Below are 18337 nucleotides of genomic sequence, written 5' to 3'. Positions count from 1 at the left end.
TATGACTATTTAGGGGTACCTGATTATAATACAATGTTAAAAACAAAATCTAATGTAAGAATAGTCTTTGATAAAGTTTGCACTGGAGGAAGGAGTTTCATAGCAGTGTCAGGTCTTGGTTTGCAATACACAACCCTAAAAACATGTTATGCCAGAGCTGAGATGTCAGAGTGTGATAACACCTACACCTTGCAGGGGCACGGAGCAGAGAACCCCCTAGTGGGACCTAAGTCTCACCCCCACCCTTCTTTTCAAGTCCCCCAGGATGCTTTCCCACCAGCTCTGTCAATCACAACTCTTCTGCGCTAGGCTTTCGTAGAGTTTCTGAGTTTGTCCACCAATTCCTACAGGACCTTAGGCCGGAAAAGAGATTTGATTTCTTACACACAACTTAAAAAAAGGAACCTTTCCTATAAATCAGCTGCTGAAGCATTACCAATCTTTTCTAAACCCTCCAAAATATTCACCCATCAGCTGAGAATATGGAGTTCTTGGCAGGAAGTCTCTCTAAATGTTAAAGGGACATGAAACCCAGTTTTTGTTTCTTTCATGATTCAGAGTGTTTAAAATAACTTTCTAATTTACTTCTATTATCTAATTTGCTTTATTCTATTAGTATCCTTTGTTGAAAAGCATACCTAGGTAGGCTCGAGCAATAATGCACTACTGGGAGCTAGCTGATGATTGGTGGCTGCACATTTATGCCTCTTGTTATTGGCTTACCTGATGTGTTCAGCTAGCTCCCAGTAGTGCTGTGCTGCTCCTTCAGCAAAGGATACCAAGAGAATGAAGCAAATTTGATAATAGAAGCAAATTGGAAAGTTGTTTAAAACTGTATGTTCTATTTGAATCATGAAAGAAAGTTTTTGTGTTTCTTGCCCATAAAGCTATAAAGCGTTGCTTATCAATGCTTTGCAGACCTAGCAGCCATTAAAGGGTCATGTGCCTTCCTATGATATTTTAGTAATATTTTTACTGGTTTTAAAAAAAAAAAAAAAAAAAAAAAAAAAAAAAGGTAAGTTACTAATGTAAAAATTAACTTCTACAACTATTATTTAAATCTGATGATCACTGCTAAATCTTGTAAAATCGCAGCAAAGTAAAGTGTGGGCTCAGAGCATAGAGCAGTTACTCTGGTTGATCTTATTTTTTAAATAATGAAAAACCCAAGTCCTCTTTATGAAAGTAACGTTTTCTTTCTCTCGCATCAGGGGTAAAGAGCTATATGCATATAAATATTATGCTGATTAGCGTGTCCTTTTTAAAATTAGAGACAAGTGTTAAAATGACACTGTTATAAACAATAGAGTTTGAAGATGTAAAATTTAGGTTATTTTCTTAACTTTCATATGGAATTCTTCTATCTTTTACTTATATTGTTTATTATTTACTTTATGATTTTGTAAAGAATCTCAGGATCAGTATGCACAACATGATTTGTTTAGATTTCCTCACCTGTATAGAGAACGTGTACTGGATCTATTTTATGGTATAGCATCTGCCATCTTTGGAACTGCAAAAAAAAAAGACACACACATACTATATATATTTCACCTGATTAGTGGTTGTTCTGCTTCCTGAAATGTAATTTGTTAACTGATCTCATCAGCTGCAAACGTGAAGTGTTCTACATCCTTATTTTTCTTTGTACTGACATATTGTTGCTGCTGACTATATACTCTTTTGGTGAAGAATTTAAAACCAATATTAACCAGCAAGGGTCCAAGGTTAAGAACATTTCCTCTGGTCCTGATGGAAACAATTGCTGCCCAGAGCAAGCTAAAACTACTCCTATAACCCACTCTAATAAATTCCCCCAGAAGGCCGAGCTTACCTCTGTACACCCCTTCTTCTCCTTCCTCTGGCTCTAGAGGCTAAAATTCCGTCACGCTTCCCTCCCCAGCGTAACAAACGGATTAGCATCCTCGTTATAAAGGCGATCTGACACACATGGAACATGTTTCTTTCCCAGGAAAGTTATAGAAAGGAGGAGGAGTGGGTTTATTGACTTGTTTAAACATTCATTCATAAAAATACACTTTAGTAAAATCAATTGTGTCTAAACACACAGAATCTATTGTGAGTGCGCTCATGTGTGTCTATATATTTTAAGGGTTTTAAGAAGGAAAAAAAACAAAACACATTTACTGATTACAATGACCTTTTTTTATTTACCTAAAAAACCCCAGTGATTTTATATATATATATATATATATATATATATATATATATATATATATATATATATATATATATATATATATATATATATATATAGAAATAGAAAGCTAATCTGGGCTGAGAATACAGTTATGATACCAGTACAATTGTTTGTATTTTTTTTTCTTTCAGATCTAACACGGGAGGATGCAGTAGAGCTTCTAAAGAAATGTATAGCAGAGGTAAGACTTGGCGGGCAGCCTCTGCTATTTGGTATCATAATTGGAGAATTGATACAATAGATGCGTATATAGTAAAATAAAATAATCTTAACTGGGGTGGATGGAAAAGCTCTAAACAATATCACTTAAAGGGACAGAAAATAATAAATAAAATGTTTATTTGTAGCAAAATAACTTTGCAATATACTTTTATTATTGAGTTTTTTTCCCTAAAATTTAAGTCTGAAAATGAAAGATTTTTTTTCCAAACGTGACAACAGGAAGGGCGCATGCTTCACAAACCTAAACCTACCAGACATCTGGCCCTAATTTGGCTTCAGCAGAGATTATCAGATATGGAACTACAAAACAATTGTACTTTTGCTAACATAATGACTAATGACTGTGGCTAGCTGTGTCTACTTCAGTAATAAGTCTGTTTAGCTTCTCCAAATAAGGCAGGTGAGGGGAGTTTGGCTGTTGAAAAACAATTGCATCAAGCAAGGTGAAATGCATTTAAAACTTTTTCTAACTCAGCCAATATGTTTATTGCAAGACAGCAGAAAAATCTTTTGATTACAAGGTGTCGACTGTTCCCATAGCTAATCTGAGAACAAATGCTTTACATTTTGGTTATCAACATCAAGTAGACGTGTCACAAAAAAACCTTATCATAAATGGGAAAACCTCATTCAGCTACTAGTGGGTGTTCTTTTGCTGACAAATGCACACCACAAACACATGAAAAACTATTTAAAGGGACACTCAAGTCAAAATAAACTTTCATTATTCATATAGAGCATGCAATTTTAAACAACTTTCCAATCTACTTACATTAAAAAAATGTGTATATTCTTTTTATGTTTAAACTTTTTGAGTCACCAGCTCTTACTAAGCATGTGCAAGAATTCACAGAATAAACGTGTATGCATTTGTGATTGGCTGATGGCTGTCACATGGTACGTGCGTGCATTTGTGATTGGCTGATGGCTGTCACATGGGGAGTGGAAATAGACATAATTTAAAATTGTCAGAAAATAAATCTACTACTCATTTGAAGTTCAGACTAAGTGCTATTGCATTGTCTTGTTATCTTGCATTTGTTGATTATGCAAATCTACTGTGTTAATTGGTCCTTAAAGTGTGAATGTTTTTGAAATAAATATATATAGGCAATATATGTAATAGGGTAGGGAACGTGTTTAAACTGTGGCTGCTCAGTCCAACTTTTTCTTTATAATATAAATTTGACTTTGGGAGCCCATTAAGCGGACAGTCTAGTCAAAATTAAGATTTCATGATTCAGATAGGGAATGCAATTTTAAACAACTTCCAATTCACTTTTTTCATCAAATTGTGCTTTTCTCTTGGTATTCTTATTTGAATGCTAAACCTAGGTATGCTCATATGGTAATTTCTAAGTCCTTGAGGGCCGCCTCTTATTTCAGTGCATTTGACATTTTTACACAGCTAGAGTGCTTTAGTTGATGTGTTCCATATAGATAACATTGTGCTCACGCCGGTGGAGTTACTTATGAGAGGGCACTTGTTGGCTAAAATGCAAGTCTGCCAGAAGAACTGAAAAGCTTAGATACAAGGTAATTACAGAGGTAAAAAGTATATTAATATAACTGGGGAATGAATAATATAGGGATTAGTTATCTTTTTAAACAATTACAATTCTGGAGTAGACCGTCCCTACACGTTTAATCGCAATTAAACTTTCATGGTTCAGATTTTAAGAGACTTTGCAATTTTATTTCTGTTATCAAATTTTACTTTTTCTTGGTATCCTTTTTGTAATGCATACCTAGGTAGGTTCAGGATTAGTAATGCATTACTGGGAGGCAGCTGGTGATTGGTGGCTACACACATACCAGTGTTCACAGAAAATGTTGCCAGCCGGATGGCTTTGAGAACTAGCCAAGTGGCATTATAAAGTAGTCGGGTAGGGGCAGTGTAATACTATGAAATATTATTACATTTTCAATTGGTTTTTTTTTTTTGTTTTGTTTTTATAAGTGTTACTAAAGTTATCCACGGCATAATTTAATATAAATTGATTTCATGATGATTTGTGCAAAATATATATTGAAAACGTCATAATCTAATTTTAGCTTAAAGGGACATGAAACCAAAAATTTGTCTTTCATTATTCAGATAGAGAATACAATTTTTAAAAAGTTTCCTATTTACTTCTATTATCAAATTTTCTTAATTCTCGTGTTATTCTTTGTTGATGAGATACCTAGGTAGGTAGGTTCACATATCTGAAGCACTACATGACAGGAAATAGTGCTGCCATCTAGTGCTCCTGCTAATGTATAACATTTGAGCAAAACTGCTGCCATATAGTGCTGAAGGCACGTACACACTCCTGAGCTTACATTCCTAGTTTTCAACAAAGAATAACAAGAAAAAAAGACATTTTGATAATAGAAGTAAATTGGAAAGTAGTTTAAAATTTTATGTTCTATCTGAATCATGAAAGAAACATTTTGGGGTTATTTCCCTTTAATATTGGCTTAAAGGGACATTAAACACTAAATAAATGCTAGGTAGAGTGATGCATTCAAAGAAAAGAATAGTATGAGAATAACATGTAGATGTATTTTTTTAAATATTAACAAAACAAATGTAAAGTTTTGTGTCTAAAAAACAATGGGAGCTGCCATGTTGTAACTTAGGTTACCTTGTCTGCGGTGGCCAATTAGAGACAGTTATAAATAGGTCACTAGAGTGTGCAGCCAATGGCTGTTTGGAATATAACAGTGTTCTGCACTTCCCTTTCTAGCAGCAACTGAAGAGCTCACAATTTCAGAATGGAATTACAGGAAAAGGGGACAAAATAAATAATAAAAGTATATTGCAGATTTATATATATATATATATATATATATATATATATATATATATATATATGATTTATCATTTTATATTACCATCTCAAAGTGTTTATTGTCCCTTTAAATTTAAGCCAGGTGGTCAGTAAAGTTAGCTGGGTGGCGTGCCAATTAAATAGATCCTGGGGAGAACACTGTGATATGCCTCTTGTCTTTGACTCACCAGATGTAGTCCGCTAGCTCCCATTAGTACATAGCTGCTCTGGAGCTGACTTTAGCTAATTGTTTAACCACTTCAAGCCATAATGCAATAATAAAATGTTCTTGCATATATAGTGTCCTCTTAAATTAGTAAATTGTAAATATTGGATAGGTATTTTAGCCAAACATTCTTTGCCAGCTTTTCTATAGGTCCTGCGCTTATGTGAAATTGGCCCAATCCATTGCCTTAGTAAGGTTCATATTCAAAATTCATGTTTTGTTCTCATTTTTCTTTTTAACCAGGGACAAGCTACTTAACCCTTTGAGTGCTAAGCACTTTTCCACCTGGGTGCTAAGCTGTTCAAAGGTTTTTTTTTTGTTTTTTTTTAACTTCTAAGCAGCATGCCCCCTTTTCCTATACTCCACATTGTTGAGCTTAAATAAAGTTGCGCGGTGACTTCATCGCGCATAACGCGAAGCCCCGGCGATGCCTTTCACTATACAGGCCCGATCGCCGGGGTAGGAGCGGGTGGGAGCCCCCAGATCTCCCTCAAGGTGGGAGAGTGCTAGCGTCGTTAGCACCTGAGTGGGAAACTGCAACGGCTCAGAGCCGTCGTTAGCACTCAAGGGGTTAAAGGGATATTCAAGTCATGCATATAGTATACATCGACAATTAAAGAGACAGTCTACTCCCAGATTTTTTTTTTGTTTGTTTTAAAAAGATAATCCCTTTTATTACCCATTCCCCAGTTTTTTGTAACCAACACTGCTATATTAATACACTTTTTACCTCTGTGATTACCTTGTATCTAAGCCTCTGCCCCATTATTTCAGTTTTTTGACAGACATGCATTTTAGCCAATCAGTGCTGACTCATCAATAAATCCACTGAAGTGACACGTTACATTTATGACACACGTGAACTAGTGCTGTCTAACTGTCAAAATGGAGTGAGATAAGAGGCAGCCTTCAAGGGCTTCGGAATTAGCATATGAGCCTACCTAGGTTTAGCTTTCAATAAAGAAGAGAACAAAGCAAATTTGCTGATAAAAGTAAATTGTAAAGTTGTTTAAAATTGCATGCCCTATCTAAATCATGAAAGTTTAATTTTGACTAGACTGTCCCTTTTAAGTATGAACTGCAAAAGATCTTCATGTAAAGATTTTAAAAGCATTCAAAGCTGTAGTTGTAAGGATTTGTAAAACTGCATATTCTACTTACACACACACACTCTTTTGAAAAGTCTTGATGTTTATTTTATCTATATTGATTGATTGGGTTCATTCAGGACTAGCAATACATTTAGTTTGTGCACTGCGTGTAAGAATTTACTTTATAGTATATAGCTGGTTCCATCTATTTACAGTATACTTAGGATACATAATTTATTTTATTTTGTGTAACAAATTGTATTTGAGCACTGCACTATTTTTGTATAACGATGGCTATGGAGTTTGCTTTTCAGCCCTTCTTTGGAGTGTGGCATGTTTAAATGGCCATAATAATTGAATACTGACATGCTCTAATTGTTAGAGTATAACATTTTAAGGCTGTCGCCCCTACACTATTGTGTGTTCAATCCCCACAAAGGGGTTAAACACACAGTAGAAGTACTGCTGGTCCCCAGTGGAACCCGCAGCTGATCCAATCCGCAGTGCTTGTCACACGACTCAGATGTGCAACTAGCACTGCTGATTAAATCCCTTGCGGCGCTTTCTCTTTTTCTGAGGGTTAAACACATGGGGCCAGATTAAAAGTAGAGCACAAAATATCACTTTAGCTAAATCGATATTTGCGCTCCACCTTGTAATACCAGCGCAAGCTAATGTGCGCTGGTATTACAAGTTTACAGCAATGTGAACACGAGCTCGCTTTCGCATTGCTGGGAAGCTTTGCGCTCTCGAGAGCGTGCTTCCATAGGCTCGTTCCGATGCTGTCAGAAACGGCATTAGAACCTCTGGGAAGCTTTGCGCTCTCGAGAGCGTGCTTCCATAGGCTCGTTCCGATGCTGTCAGAAACGGCATTAGAACCTCGTGCAACGATGGGCAGAATTTAGTAAAAAAATAAAAATATATATATCATTATATAAATATATAAGCATATACATATATATTTACATTGTGGTCTGAGAACACACAGTTCCCATAGACCGCAATGTAAAGTCACTTTTCAGTGCCTTTTTTTTTCTAACACCCCACTCCCACCAACTGTAAAGCCCCAAAACTGGTAGTGCAGTTATTTATTTATTTTTATTTATTTTTTTTTTTTTTTTTAAAAAGCTACATTTTAAAAAAAAAACTATAATGCCCCCTGTTTTGAGGGCATTTGGAGCACTTATAGAAAATTAGCCAGTGATCGGATATCTGGTTAATTTTTGGAGCACTAATTGCTACCGTGAGTTCGAGGTAACAATTGCCAGCCACTTGTAATGGCTGGTTAATTATTGCGCTCCCGCAAACTGGCAAATTTGCCCGTTTGCGGGAGCGCAATCATTTAGTGCTCCACTTGTAATCTAGCCCATGGTGTTTTAGGATGGTTAGTCTTAAAATTATATGCCTTTACAAATCGGAGCATGTGATTTTTAAGACTATTGAACCCCTTTAAAAAACAAAATTAAGCTAAATTAATAATGCATGTAAATTGCAGTTTAATTTTTGATTAATCCATTCAGAATTCAGTTTTGAGCTGTGTCCTATAAATTGCTACAATTGCCATTTAAAGTGAAGGTCCATTTTGATGAATTAGTGCCCGGTTTTTAATAAACCTATTAAAAACAAGGGCACTTTAATTCATCAAAATTGAAATTGCACTGTTTTCTTCAAAAACTTAGCTTTTAATCCTGGCAGCCGCTCCAGCACTTCCTCCGCCAGTCGCAAGCAGTCTTCGCAGGTCCAAAATGACGAATCCGGCTTCCTCCAATCACAGCGTTGCATCAGGCCAAGATTCCCCCGGTGGGAAGCTGTGATTGGAGGAAGCCGGATTCGTCATTTCTGACGTCTGCAGAGGGTTCCGACGGCCGGGAGAATCGCTGGAGTGGCATTCAGGATTAAAAGGTAAGTTTTTGAAGAAAACAGTGAAATGTCAATTTTGATGAATTAATGTGCTCTTGTTTTTAATAGGTTTATTAAAAACCGGGCACTAATTCGTCAAAATGGACCTTCACTTTAAGTTAAAAAGAGAGACTTATTGGTATACAGAGTAAGGGAGGATCTTTCTCTACAACGTTTACCCCTCTGTGACATTGCTTTGTGCAGATTAGGAAGACATGATTGGTTGTTTGCCATGGATTTTAACTCTATTTAATTAGAATGCCTGCTCTTAATCTAAACACAAATCTGTAGTGTAATATCCGCAATAAAAAAGGTGAGGATAAAGGAAACTGGAACCCATTCGCTAAGTGTAGTTGCAGATCTTTGAACAACATGGAAAAGTTGCATTCCTTCACTCCCCTCTCTTTCCTTCTCATCTTTTGAAGTTCACGCTATCTGCCTCTTCTCCCCTATAGCTCTTCGTGTTGCAGTTATCTATCGGCCCCCTGGCCCAGCATCACAATTTCTGGACCACTTTGAAGCCTGGCTTCCACATTTTCTCTCTTCTAATGTCCCTTCTCTCATCTTAGGGGACTTCAACATACCCCTTGATAAGCCTAACACGCCTGCTGCCTCTAAACTTCTATCCCTTACCACCTCTTTAGGCCTGTCCCAGTGGACATCTCCAACACACTGTGAAGGCAACTCCATAGACCTGGTCTTCACAAATCTCTGTGCTGTTTCCAACTCCCTTAACTTCCCCTTTCCTCTCTCTGACCACCATCTATTAACTTTCTCTCTCACTCTACCTGCTACACCTTTGCAAGCCCCCAAAAAACTGCTACCTCACAGGAATTTAAATGACTTGGATCTCACAGACTTTTCCACTCAACTGAGTACTCTGCTCTCTGACATTTCATCCCTCTCTTGTCCAACCCTCGTGATTCTACAGTATAATTCAGCACTAAAATCAACACTTGACAAAACTGCACCCTGTACTCTTCGACGTTCATCAATCACTCGACCGCAACCGTGGCACACTAAACAGACAAGATATCTTCAGCGATGCTCACGGGCCGCTGAACGGCAGTGGAGGAAATCACGCACCTTTGCTGATTTCCAACATTATAAATTCACCCTTAAGTCCTACAACTCTGCGCTCAGCCTGGCAAAACAAGTCTATTTCTCCTCCCTCGTGTCATCTCACGCATCCAACCTCAGAAACTCAACCTTTAACTCCCTTCTACGTCCGCCTGCCCCCCCCCCCCACCCACTACCAACCTCACTGCTCAAATTATTGCTGATCACTTCAAAAATAAAATTGACACCATTTGAAAAGAGATCTGCACCTCGCACCCCGCAAACCCAGCGATCCTACCCACCCCTTCTATTAACAAAAATCGATGCTATTTCCCTCCTGTAACAGGAAGAAGTCTCTGCACTCCTATCCTCGGCTCATCTCACAACCTGCCCACTTGACCCTATTCCTTCACGACTTATTCCCCCTCTCTCTACTTCACTAACCCCTACCCTAACTCATCTCTTTAACCAATCCCTCACTGCTGGCACATTTCCTGACACATTCAAGCATGCGTCAATCATACCAATCCTAAAAAAGCCCTCGCTTGACCCCTCCACGCCTTCTAACTATCGACCGGTCTCCTTGCTTCCCTTTGCTTCAAAATTATTGGAACGGCTAGTCTATAATCGGCTAACTCAATTTCTCACAACTAACTCCTTACTTGATCCACTACAATCTGGTTTCCGCCCTAAACACTCAACAGAAACCGCTCTTGCTAAAGTAACAAATGACCTGTTATCAGCTAAAGCAAAAGGCCATTACTCCTTACTAATTCTTCTTGACCTGTCCGCAGCTTTTGACACAGTTGACCATCCTCTCCTCCTAAAAATACTACATTCATTTGGCATCTGAGACACAGCCCTCACCTGGTTTGCATCATATCTTTCAAACCGCTCGTTTTCAGTTTCCTTTAACAACATATCTTGTGATCCTATGCCTCTCTCAGTTGGAGTACCGCAAGGCTCTGTCTTGGGTCCCTTGCTTTTCTCTCTTGATACATCCTGCTTTGGAAAACTTATAGTCTCCTTTGGATTCCAGTACCACCTATATGCTGATGATACCCAAATCTATCTTTCCTCTCCTGATATCTCTCCCTCTTTACTCAACCAGATTTCTGACTGCCTCTCTGCAATTTTCTCTTGGATGTCTTCACGCTACCTCCAACTCAATCTGTCTAAAACTGAGCTGCTTCTCATTCCCCCCTCTTCGAGACATCCGACACCTGACATTTCTCTGATGGTTGGAGACTCTATTCTCAACACCTCACCCCAGGTCCGCTGCCTTGGGGTCACACTAGACTCAGTACTCGCATTCAACCAACATATACAAACGCTTACCAAATCCTGCCATTCACACCTACGCAACATTTCCAGAATTCGTCCCTTCCTTACTCAAAATACTACAAAAATACTTATTCATTCCCTCATCCTGTCACGCATTGATTATTGCAATCTACTCTTAAATGGCCTTCCAAAACACTGCCTCTCCTCCCTCCAATCTATTATGAATGCTTCTGCTAGACTCATCCACCTAAGTCGACGATCTACATCAGCTGCTCCGCTCTGCCAGTCTCTACACTGGCTCCCCATACACTCCAGAATACAATTTAAAGTATTAGCCCTAACCTACAAAGCACTCAACCGTCTAACTCCCAACTATATTTCCTCTCTCATCGTGAAATACTCCCCATCCCGTCCTCTTCGATCAACTTCTGACCTACGTCTCTACACTCCTGTTATCTCTACATCCCACTCCCGCCTCCAAGACTTTGCACGTGCTGCTCCTGTCCTCTGGAACTCTCTACCCCGCTCCATCAGACTGTCTCCAACCTTGTATAGCTTCAGACGATCCTTGAAAACCTACCTATTCAGAGAGGCTTATCATCTCTCCTCCATCCTGCATCCGAACCAAGCTAATACATGTACATGAACTGCCTGACTCACTGCTGCAAATACAACCGATGTAACAAGCTACCCCAACCTTATGTCTCTGCACCCTAAACCTATAGACTGTGAGCTCTCCGGAGCAGGGCCCTCTTCCTCCTGTGCTAGATTTGTTTAGTCTTGTTATGTTTTGTATTGTATCACAAATCTTTGTCATTGTATACCCATATCATTGTACCCAGCGCTACGGAATTTGGCGGCACTATACAAATAAATGATAATAATAATAATGAAAAGACTTCATCTTATGGGCAGCATAATGAAACCTGTCATGGCTAGTTTGTTTTTGCTGTATTGGAACTTTTTTTCTTTTACTAAAACGTTCAACTTTAGCTAGTTCTGACAGCTCAGAATTTAGATTTCCTTAGGAAGTGGCCTAAACCTTTTGTGTACAATTTCAACACATTAAACTAATATTACAAACTAAAGGTATTTTTGTAATTATTTAGATAAACAACAAACCTAAGTAGAGTAAAATGTGTGTTTAAATATTAAAGGAACATGAAATTCATAGAGCATACAGTTTTAAATAGACGTTTCAAATTACTTATATTAGAAACCCTTGTTAAAAAGCAAAGTTAGTTGGCTCAGATGCAGCAATGGACTGCTGACAGCTAGCTGGTAATTGGTGGATACAGATATATGCCTCTTGTCATTGTCTCGAAAGGCGTGTTCACCTAGGTCCCAGTAGTGCATTGTTCCTCTGTGCGTTTCTCTCATTTACATGTATTAAACACACTGTTATATGCAAACAGTTCAGTATTTAAAATACTTTTAGTTTTTTCTTTTTGCAGTTTTATGTCCCTTCCATTAAAAATGTCACTGACATATTGGCAATATAGCTAGATTAGATGTAGATTCTTATTTGCCTTCAGAATCCGTTTCTAAGTTCCTTTTTTCTGCGTTTCTTTTTAGCTCTGGTGTGTAGTGCACAGCACTGTCCTTTTTAAGAAAGAATGTGCATTTCTTTAAAAAAAAAAGTTAAACGATTACAATATAGTAATGATACTGCATGAAATGTAGTAATGCACAGATCATACAAGAGCTTTAGGCTCATATGTGCTCCTTTTTAATACAAAAATAGCAAATATTTACAGATATATTTGTGGTTAAAGTGAAGGTAAACTTTGAATGAAAGCCCAGTTTTTAAAAATACTATTAAAACAGGGGCACTTTCATTCATCAAAGTTTAGAAAGCAGCCGTTTTGTTTAAAAACTTGCCTTTCTTCTTTTCACAGCCAGCGCAGCTTTCCCCACACGGAGATCCTCTCTTCACATGTCAGCAATGACTAAACCGGCTTAAGCAACGCCAAAGCCATATAAGTCTGCTATTTCTTAACAAAGGGGATCCCAGAGAAGCATTTACAACCATTTGTGCCATAATTGCACAAGCTGGGGGGTCAAAGTTAGAAAAAGTGTGTTTTTCCATTTTTTCATCATATTTTATAAAGAAATTTATAGTAAATTATAAGATATGAGAAAAATAATAATAGAAAGTCCATTTAATGGCGAGAAAAACGGTATGTAATATCTGTAGGTACAGTAAATGAGTAAGAGGAAAATTAGAGCTAACACCGCAGAAATGTAAAAATAGCCTTGGTCCCAAACGGTCAGAAAATGGAAAAGTGCTGTGGTCCTTAAGGGGTTAAAATAAGAATTAATCTTTTTTTTTTTTGTTTTAGAGAAACACAAGTGTGCTACATTTGGCTATCTATTTATTTGCATGTAAAATAAGCAACTTTATAAGGACATAAAACCCAACATCTTTTTCATGTTTCAGATAGAACATACAATTTTAACCAACTTTCCAATTTACTTCTATTATCACATTTTCTTCATTGAAAAGCAAGAAGGTAAGCTCAGGAGTGTGCACGTGTCTGCAGCACTATATGCAGCAGTTTTGCAACAATGTTATTCATTAGAAAGAGCACTAGATGGCAGCACTATTTCCTGTAATGTAGTGCTCTAGGCATGTGCATGCTACCTATCTAGATATCTAAAATAACAAAGGAACAGTGCAAATTTGATAATACAAGTTGCAATAGTATACACCTAGCGCTTGCTAACAATGGACCCCTGTGCTGTCAAATGTAGTAATCAAGTGTTGGGAGTCTGACTAAAGCGCCTAACCTGACGGAGGCTGGGTCTTAGTGATAGCAATCAACATAAAACTTTAACAATTTATTAATAGTTTTACAATATATAAAAACGGATCCATGTATTCAATAAACACTAAAAATGATTTAAACAATGGTTAAAATAGTTTTAAAAACACTGAGAAAGGCCTTTGAGAGGCCGAAACTCGTTGACCAACTGGTAAGCCTATTTTCATTTACAATTTATATCCAAAAACTATCTACACTATTGTACCTTTCTTTTTACAGAAAGACCAATTGGGATTTTTTTTTATATACTCATCAAGAGAGCTGAATATTAAGAGCACCATTGATACACCACACAAGAAGCCATAACACACATTAATCGTTTAAATGTATTCAAGTCTCCTATTCAAATTTCAGCATAACACTGCTGATTGAGTGACTGAAACTAAATGAGGGACAATGGATACTTTTTAATATAAAATATATTTTTTCACCGGACACACTCTCTGGCCATCTTCAGTTCAATCTACATAGTTTTTCACAAAGCATTTAGGATTAAAACCTGAAGTTTAAGGTTTGCACATTTTTTGTGCTGGACACTAATTTTTATCTGGACACTAATAATAATTTTTTTGCTGGACACTAATTTTGAATTATTATTTGAATTTTTACCAAATTTTTAGCATCACATTTTGGACACTACTGATATATATCATTTATATACTTTTTGAAGACACAAAATTGTAGGAAACATTTAATTTGCTGGACACATCCATTTCTCATCCTTATTTTTGATCTTTTATATTATTATTTTTTTCCATCCTTTATTGGACACATTCTACAGAAACAACACTTTTCATCATCTATTTTTAGTGTTGAACACAAACAGGACGGACACTTATGAGTATTTTGGTTGTTTGAATATATAACCATACTGATTCATGCAAACTCTGTACATCTATATGTTCACATGGTCAGTGTTTTTAAAAGTATTTTAACCATTGTTTAAATCATTTTTAGTGTTTATTGAATACATGGATCCATGTTTCGGTTTTTATATATTGTAAAACTATTAATAAATTGTTAAAGTTTTATAAGTTGATTGCTATCACTAAGAACCAGCCTCCGTTAGGTTAGGCGCTTTGGTCACGCTCCCAACGCAAATTTGATAATAGAAGTGTATTCTCTATCTGAATCATGAAAGCAAATGTTTGTGTTTCATGTCCCTTATTCTTCATAAATCCATCATCCCTCAATTTTCTGCTAGAGTTTCACTTTGTCCAGCCAATCAGAAGCCATGTCAGCTGTGTAGTATTAAAGGGACTCTAATGTCAAAATTAAACTTTCAGACAGATCGACCATGCAATTTAAAAAAATTGTGCATAGTTCTTTTCTATGGACACTTCTGAGGCACCAGCTCCTACTGAACATGTGCAAGAATTCAGTGTGTATGCATACGAGTCTATGATTGGCTGGTGGTGGTCACATAATACAATGGGCATGGAAATGGAAGGAAATTTTGAAATTAACACTACTTGGGTGGTAGATTTATCATGTGTCCAGCGGACGTGATTTGCTATAGCGAATCATGTCTGCTGGACATTGCTAAATGAGGCCGGTGAGGTAGCTCAGTTGGTAAATGCCCTGACTACAAAAAAAGCCTGTTTAAAAGATCCAAGGTCACAGGTTCAAATCCTGGCAGGGCCGACTCAGCCCTTCATCCTTCCAAGGTCGATAAAATGAGTACCATTAAATTGGGTAATAATAACAACTATTACTATTCAGCTGCCGATTTGGTTAATTCCGAGAGCGAGCGCTGAAAAAGTGCTTTGAGTCCCATTGGGAGAAAGGCGCTATATAAATACTAGTTATTATTATTATTATTATTATTATTATTATTATTATTATTATTATTATAAATGCATTAATCATTTCACAAACATCTTACCAGCAGGGGCTTTCAATCATCCAAATCTGATAGGAATGAATTCAATCCACCACCTCTTATGACCGCTGCTTCTTAAAGGGACATTAAACCCAATTTTTTTCATTAATGATTCAGATAGAGAATGTAATTTTAAACATCCCAATTTACTTCTATTATATAATTTGCTTAATTCTTTAGATCTTGTTTGTTGAAGAAAAAGCAATGCACATGGGTGAACCAATCACACGAGGCATCTGTGCCGCCACCAATCGACAGCTCCTGAGCCTATCTAAATATGCTTTTCAGCAAATTATATCAAGCGAATTAAGCAAATTAGATAATAGAAGTAAATTAGAAAGATGTTTAAAATTGCATGCTCTTTCTAAATCGTGAAAGAAAAAATGTGGGTTTCATGTCCCTTTTAACTTCCGTTTCAGGCTTTCCTCCACAGCCACATCCACTGCTTAATAAATGGAGCCCTAAGTGCTATTGTTCTATGTGTTGTTGTATTTAATAAGCATTTGATTACACAATTCTCTGGTCTTGTGTGGATGACTAGGTAAGACAAACAGATAGAATAGATAGAATTTGTTAACAAGCTTCAGTGAGGAATCGGTTTTTGGACATAATTGTCCTGTTTTATACCCAACTAATCATTTCACAGTCTTCATCTCGTACCAAAGCACAAATCTAATTATTAAATGTGTGTCTCTTATTGTTCAAATTTCTAGGATGCACTTAGTATGCATAATCATTTTTTGGTTTTGTGCACGTTGAAATAATATCAAAGCCACTATAGAATTGGCTAGGACATTTTAGCAGTGAAATATATTAGGCTTTTAAATTTCCAAATATTTTTAATACAACAGAGCGGTTTATAGACATACCTCTTGTATGTAAGAAAAAGGAATTTGGTTGTAGGCTTTATTACATATAGCTCATTTTAGTTCTCAGGTGTTTTCCAGATCAGTCAAAATATTTGTGGCTTTTATTTAAAACAGATATATAGCAAGGTCATCAACCAGCTAATTTTATGCAATTAAGCGACTTCAGCATATCTTTGTCATTAATTAATTCTGACACCTTTTTGAAAACAGCAGACTGCTACACACATGTCTTTGTTTTTGTCTTCCAGCTGAAGAAGCGGTTCATCCTGAGTCTGCCTTCATTTACCGTGCGGGTCATCGATAAAGATGGGATCCACAATATGGAAGCCATTCCGGCCTCAAGCGTGTAATATGCACTTACTCTTCGTCCCCTCCCGTCTCCTTTTTTACATTCAGGTTTATTTCTACAGTTTTTGGAAACTAGATCAAATAAATTACCCTCTGCTGATGAAGGCATGGAGGATTAGCTAACACTGAGTTGTGTGTTTACTGGGGAAGTCTTACTCAAGGGAATGACTATTTATGTTTGTACTGTTGGGTACAGAGGATTTTTCCAGTTTCTGTTCTTAATTTATATATATTATATACTATTTTTTAACAGACAAAGAGGCCTCTCATGTGATACTCCTATATGGGTATATAAAAGAACAATAAATAGGAATATATATATAGTATTTTTTTTTTTTCAGTTTTCTTTATAACCATTACAACAAAACTAGTGTAGCTAAAGAAAAATACCAACAAATAGATTCATTATGTTGTCCTGATTTTAGAAATACCCATATAACTAAGTTTCCGAGTAATTTTTAGAAAATAAAGGCCAAATACTACAAAGAGGGAGCTATTGGTTTAAAGGGACAGTCTACTCCAAAAAAATGTTATTGTTTAAAAAGATAGATAATGCCTTTTATTGCCCATTCGCCAGTTTTGCACAGCTAACATGGTTATATCAATATACGTTTTACCTCTGTGATTATCCTGTATCTAAGCCTCTTCTGACAGCCCCCTGATCACATGACTATTATCTATTGACTTGCATTTTAGCCAATTAGTGCTGTGTCCTGCACAGCTCCACGGGAGAGAGCACAATGTTATCTATCTGGCACACATGAATTAAAGGGACATAAAACACCAAAAATGTTATTGTTTAAAAAGATATACTCCCTTCATTTACCATTCCCCTGTTTTGCATAACCAACGCTATTATATTAATATACTTTTAACCTCGGTGATGATCTTGTATCTTAGCCTCTGCAGACTGCCACCTTATTTCAGTTCTTTTGAAAGACTTGCATTTAAGGCAATTGAAACAGACTCTTAAATAACTTCACGGGAGTGTGCACAATGTTATCTATGTGGCACACATGAACCAATAACGTCTAGCTGTGAAAAACTGCCAAATACATTCAGATAAGAGGCAGCCTTTAAAGGGCCACTAAACCCAAAATCTTTCTTTCATGATTCAGATAGAACATACAAATTTAAACAACATTACAATTTACTTCTATTATTTATTTTGCTTCATTTTTTAGATATCCTTATTTGAAGAAAAATCAATGCAAATGGGTGAGCCAATCACATGAGGCTTCTATGTGCAGTAACCAATCAGCAGCTACTGAGCATATCTAGATATGCTTTTCAGCAATGAATATCAAGAGAATAAAACAAATTAGATAATAGAAGTAAATTAGAAAGATGTTTAAAAATGCATTCTCTTTTTAAATCATGAAAGAAAAAATGTGGGTATCATGGCCCTTTAAGTGCTTAGAAATTAGCATATAAGCCTACCTTGGTTTAGCATTCAACTAAGAATACCAAGAGAACAAAGCAAATTTGATGATAAAAGTAAATTGGAAAGTTTAAAATTACATGGCCTATCTGAATCATTAAAGTTTTATTTGGACTTTACTGCCCCTTTAACAGTCTCTTGTTGGGAATAGTTA

The 18337-nt window shown here is 36.6% G+C and overlaps 1 protein-coding gene across 1 annotated transcript in view; it reads left to right on the top strand.

The window, feature by feature from the left end:
- The window catches only part of PSMB2 (proteasome 20S subunit beta 2), a 50694-nt gene extending 33829 nt beyond the window's left edge, over positions 1 to 16865 (top strand). The window contains exons 5-6 of the mRNA XM_053707001.1: positions 2353 to 2402; positions 16643 to 16865. Coding sequence (XP_053562976.1) covers positions 2353 to 2402; positions 16643 to 16744 — 152 coding nt within the window. The 3' untranslated portion in view covers positions 16745 to 16865. The remainder of the gene's footprint in view (positions 1 to 2352; positions 2403 to 16642) is intronic.
- The last annotated feature ends 1472 nt before the right edge of the window (positions 16866 to 18337 follow it).

The sequence above is a fragment of the Bombina bombina genome, chromosome 3 (genome assembly GCF_027579735.1).
Source record: "Bombina bombina isolate aBomBom1 chromosome 3, aBomBom1.pri, whole genome shotgun sequence".
NCBI classification, from domain to species: domain Eukaryota; kingdom Metazoa; phylum Chordata; class Amphibia; order Anura; family Bombinatoridae; genus Bombina; species Bombina bombina.
This window is presented reverse-complemented; position numbering and strand designations above follow the sequence as displayed.